Source organism: Gadus chalcogrammus, unplaced genomic scaffold (assembly GCF_026213295.1).
Source record: "Gadus chalcogrammus isolate NIFS_2021 unplaced genomic scaffold, NIFS_Gcha_1.0 GACHA065, whole genome shotgun sequence".
NCBI lineage: Eukaryota > Metazoa > Chordata > Actinopteri > Gadiformes > Gadidae > Gadus > Gadus chalcogrammus.
This window is the reverse complement of record NW_026613500.1, coordinates 398,609-403,959: the sequence shown is the minus strand read 5'-3', so window position 1 is coordinate 403,959 and position 5,351 is coordinate 398,609. Positions and strand designations below refer to the sequence as shown.

The 5,351-nt window shown below is 43.4% G+C and overlaps 1 protein-coding gene across 1 annotated transcript; it reads right to left on the bottom strand.

Moving 5' to 3' along the window:
• Nucleotides 1-1,768: 1,768 nt before the first annotated feature.
• LOC130378068 (uncharacterized) lies at nt 1,769-5,054 on the bottom strand. The gene is made up of 9 exons (XM_056585013.1): nt 4,854-5,054; nt 4,469-4,688; nt 3,662-3,947; nt 3,415-3,505; nt 3,074-3,190; nt 2,917-2,992; nt 2,589-2,840; nt 2,132-2,303; nt 1,769-1,995 (listed from the first exon to the last, which is right to left on the bottom strand). Exons 2-9 carry the CDS (start codon nt 4,581-4,583, stop codon nt 1,770-1,772), a joined length of 1,335 nt encoding a protein of 444 aa, XP_056440988.1. The 5' UTR covers nt 4,584-4,688; nt 4,854-5,054; the 3' UTR covers nt 1,769.
• Nucleotides 5,055-5,351: the final 297 nt, after the last annotated feature.

The window sequence follows — 5,351 nt, the reverse complement described above, 5'->3', positions numbered from 1 at the left end:
AAATTGTGTTAAAGTCCAGTTTTTGTCGTTTTTGGTTAGTAACGGTTATTTTTTACGCAATTCGGTGATGACGTCACGTGAGGTAGACGCATACTAGAACTAGCACTATGGCGTCTGACGGGGATGAGACAGTAATTATGTCGTTGGCTCAGATAAGTACCCTAAACTTAGTCAGAAGATCTAGAAATAGAAGGCATATTATGCCTTCTATTTCTTCTAAATATGGGCTAGCTTGACAGTCCCACCTGTGAACCCCTAGTGTTTATTTCTAAGCTTTTACCTCTTTCTCCGGTGAAAATGTTGTTTGCAAACGTAGCCGACGCCGAGTAGGCTGGTCATGTCTTCAGTGTGATTATTTTTGATAGTGCTAACTAGTTTTCCTCGTGATTGATAGTAGTAAGCGTATCTGTGTCGCTGTGTTTGGCAGGTGTCTGTGCGGGCGGTGTCGTCCCATGGAAACTGGTGGAGAGCTTGTGTTGTAGGGAGGTGAGCGCGTTGTGGTCGCTGGTCGAGGAGCTCACCCCGCGGCCAGCAGATGTAACGTGCCTAATAACGCAGCATCCTGGATTTGAGGCATGCTGCCTGAATCCGTTTGTGCTAAAAAATAGCATACTCACACTTCAGGCAGGATCATGGTCCCCTTCAAGCCAGCACGCACGAGTATGTTCATGGTTTACGTTTACTTTACAAATCTTTTTACACCGAGTCCTTTGAACCAACAGTTAAAGGTGATAGGAGATGTGTTGCATACACAATAAACATGCATAAGAAACAGGCTTAAAATGACGTTTCCAACCTACCGTACTTACAGAGTTTTAAACTTAAGAATCTTTCCTACTTATCCCTAGGCCATACCGGTGCACTGCTTACAGGCAGGCTATACGCTGGGCTTATGGCGTTTTAGGGAGGAGTATAAGGAAGCCTCTACCCTCTTGTGTGGTTTCAACCATCAGGCAGCAATTCCAGAATGGTGACCAGACCTATCAGGGCTTTCAATGGCCTTGTTTGGATGAAAATGAATAAAAATAATTGTTATGCCTATTCTGTTGTGATCATTCAATTGCCCTTAAAATGTTATAAAGTACACAGAACACATGAATTTTGGATAAAAAAAACAGTTTATTGGCATTGCTTGTAATGGTTACTGAACAAAGAAATAGGTTGGAATTAAATCTATATAAAAAAATGGTTAGGCACAAAACATACAAGGAACACTGATGAAGGGCTAGACCCGCAATGTTTAATTCTAATTCTAATTAATTCTGCAATAGTGTGGTCATACCCGAGGGTCAGTTGATGGTTCTCTTTCTCTCACACTCACACACATACTATTTCATTCATTCATACATGCAGTGATACATGCAAAAGCACATCAAGCAGACACAGTGAGCCCAGACAACACCGCACACAGAGGTTGACAAGGCACAGGTAAAATGATTGCCAAATTATTTTGAATTACATACAAAGAAATTTCATGCAAATAATAACAACTAAATCATTGGACTTGTCCGCGGAAAATAATAATGTGAAATTAGGTTTTCTTGAAGCGTGACTGCCGGGCTAGGTAGAGGCTGACGGCCTCCTCCTCAGGAATCTGTTCGAAGGATTTGGCGATGGGGGCGGGTGCATCGGAGGACGAATTGGTGCTAACCTCTCAAAGAACCGCGGGTGAACTGGCGTTTCTCTCCCGAAGGGCCTTCATTAATGATGTTGCATAACCTACAGACATAATAATAATAATATTAATTATAATAATAATAATAATAATATTACTTTACAAAGATCATTGTCACCGATGTCTCGTGCGCCATCTCAAAATATGATAGAACTGCCTGACACTGCTTACCGTATGAGGCTGCCTCTTTGATGCGACGCACCACATGGGCACCTTTTCTGAAGCGCGGATACCGCACGCAGTACTTCTCCGTCCCGTCACTTCTCCGTGCTGTCTCGCGATTGGCATTGTGATTATAATGCAGCGCCGCTAAGAGAAGCCTACAAAATAACACATTTGAGAAAACCTTTGAAACTTGGTGTATGACAAAATACTACAATAGGCATGTTAATCGGTACTATTATTACTATAAAAGGCATAATAATTGGCAGTGTTATTCCATTGGATTGCACTGACCTCATATACATCCCAAGGTATGAAAACCCTGTATGCTTGGGCGCGAAGTGCAAGATGAGGGAGTGGTAAGCCTCAAGGGAGAAGGTCTGGTGCTGTGGAGACAGCTGTCGAACATCTTTCAGTAAGGCAGCCCTCATCATTATGTTCTCCAACTTGACTGCTGCCAATGAGCCTGCAAAGACCAAGACAGGTAGGCAGGGAGGCAGACAGACACACAGACGGAAAATGTACAAATAGACGATAGATAGACAGACAGAATTCCTTTTTTAAATGGAAACACACATGGAATTGTCCTGCATATGAATTATAGCAAACAGTAAACAGAATGTTATGAGATTGCAAGGGAATGAAAAAATAATTTCATCACAAAGGTCACATGTCAAAGCATTCAGACAATTACTCAAAGACAGCAAATAAAACAAAACTATGTAGAGCGTGCATAATACCAGTACTGTACCTGGGTCCAGCCACTCTTTGTTGCGCTGATCTCCGTCTAGAGGGCCATGGGCACAACTGGAGAAGGCAGGGGTGTCATGGTCATGGATGTCCTGGATGTGGTTCACTAAACTTCTCCATTTGGCCTCCATGACCGCTGGGTTGCCATCTGGGGTTGAGGCTGCAGTCCAAAAGAGGTGATTCACTATAGCCGGCCTCCACAACTGTAGTTGGTCACACTCTTTGGATGCTGCATCCAATGCCTTCCCCAGACCTGTTTTAGAACAAATGGTATTAATTGATATGCACTAAACAAAAACTGCTTCAAGGTTCCAACAATGGATACATACTTTTGGCAATGTGCCACACGTCAAAATAATGCTGTGTCCCTTCAGGGATCAGCTCCTCTCTCACCCATTTGGCAACCTAGGAGAAAAAAAACACAAACATCCAGCTTCAGGGCAATTCAGATATTTACATTCTATCCTGCATTTTTATTGTAAATACCTGGCGATGTCGGTCCGTGATCAGCGTTGCCAAATGCAGGTCGTTTCCCCTCAGCAGGCCAACACTGCGCTTGAGCCCTTCAAGCTCACACCATGAGCTGTTGGGGACCTCTGAGCTCTGCAACATGACATAACAGTGTAAGTGTAGAATGCTGGTGGTGTTGAAGGAGGCGTTAATGAACCGAAGCGTTGCTGGTCCAGGCATTATGATACACTACTCTAGTTAGGCAATACACAATAAAGCTCTATGCATGGTTGTACTAGTGGAAAGATGTTATATTAAGTGCAATCCTTTTAACAAATTGCAGAGTTCATTTCTTTGCCTAATAACATCAGGTTTACCTGAACAAGCTGAACATCCACCACCTTGTTCACTCTGTCCTCTATCAGAGAGTATGACCCATACTTTGCGCAGTGCCCAGGAGAATCTGACCTGGAATTAATTACAATTTGTGTTTCAAGTTTTTAAAACGATGGTCTGTAAAGACAATCCACCATGTCCTCTGCAAATGCCAACTAAAGCCACCCTACATGATAGAAAATAACAAAATCAAAACGTGGAACTGGTCTAGCTCTCACACTGGTTTACCTGCAGTCACCAGCAAGAACTAGCCCTCCAACCATTGCCCGTAGGTCACTAAAATCCTTGGCTTGATCATTCTTCCAGGCCTGAACGATTACAGGGATGGTGTAGCGGCGCTGATGGCGAAAGAAACTGCTGACACTGATGCACTGCAGGCCAAACAGGGCCAACATTCTTAGTGTCCGTGTGGCCAAACATCCAGTAAAATGAATGGCCGGTTGCAGGTTGGCATGTTCCTGTGGAGCATTGGCTGGTTTTGCCAGAAACGGTGGTAGCCACATGATGCACAGACCTAGATATGTAAGAAAAGAAAAGAAAACAGAGTAATCAACAGTATATCAGGATTCAATATAGAGTAAGTACTGTACATTACTGGTCAAAGGTTTCATATTTTCAATCAAACACACATGACCAATACAGTATAACACTCAAATATGATGGCATCACAAACCAGCAGACTAAAGCCAGCCTGGTACATACATTGTAAATTAACTGGCGAGACAGTCAGAGCTATCAGATTGTAATTAGATATTCTGATTTTCTAATCAGATGGCCGCGTAAACAAAACTGCATAAACAAAACTGTACCTGCTTGATCTTAACAAAAGTTCCTTCCTGCTGCACAATGCTACTATCCGACCTCTCACAACAGGCCGGACAGATGGCAAAAAGGCCCATCAGCTCCTCTTGGCAAACAATGAATTTGTCAATGCAACCACAACAACAGAAAATGAGGGGGAGGGGGGCGGTGTCATTCAAACTAACAAAGCATTGAGCATTCAATATGGTCTATGTTGGTTTTAGATTATCTCACTTGTGGTGGGGGTCACACGTGTAAGGTGGCTCCTCATCAAACAACTCCTCCTCATCCATCGGCTCTTCGGGCACCCACGAAAAGTCACTGATGACAGTGGCATTATCATCATCATCGTCAACTGTCTGTTCAGGACTAGCGAGGGGAGTGGAGGTTTGTGGGCTGAATGAAGTCTGTGTGCCCACGCTAACCATCTTGGGCTTCAGGTTAACCTGCACAGCTGTGGCAGAGGCAGTAAACATACCCAAACATATGACAATCATGGCAAATCTAAGCGGCTATGTTTTGGTGTAGGCTATGTATTCATTTCATCAATGTGTATGGAAATGTCCTGCTTGCAATGTTTTAGACGTAATATCTACCCCTTAAAATACCAAAGATTTACCGTGAGACCATCGGGGGGGCTTCAAATAACATTGTGTCCCAGCGTCAGAAGTGGAGGAGGGCAAGGGCCGATCCCCAGTATCGACACTCTCCACAGTGTCTACACTGGCCACGGTCTCCTGCTGTGAGGCGTCTGTCAACATCTTGTGAAAACAAATATAAAAAAGTATATTAGTATAAAGTATAGTATATACAAGTATATAAAAAAGAAATGCAAGGGTGTAGTGGTGACATAAGAGGTGGGTAAACTATGAATACTTAGATCAGTGATTCGCAACCAAGGGTAGTGCATTTACTGTATTGGGAGGTAGCTAAACTCTGAAGTGAGAAGTGGATAAACTCTGTTTCTGAAATTTCAGAGGTGGGTAACTGCGTTTACTTGCGTTTAGCCTCCACTACAGCCCTGGCGACACGGTCACGGTCAAATATATGTGAAAGAGAACCGTAGCAGTCTAGCACTAACACAAAACGCAAACACACTGTTGTGAAAGCCGCTTGA

Excerpts from the sequence above, each read along its gene's own strand:
- LOC130378068 (XM_056585013.1), bottom strand. The coding sequence starts at position 4,583 with ATGATGATGATAATGCCACTGTCATCAGTGACTTTTCGTGGGTGCCCG. Across the intron at positions 3,191-3,414 it reads TGGATGTTCAGCTTGTTCAG|AGCTCAGAGGTCCCCAACAG; the intron begins GTAAACCTGATG and ends GTCATGTTGCAG. Across the intron at positions 2,993-3,073 it reads TCACGGACCGACATCGCCAG|GTTGCCAAATGGGTGAGAGA; the intron begins GTATTTACAATA and ends TTTTTCTCCTAG.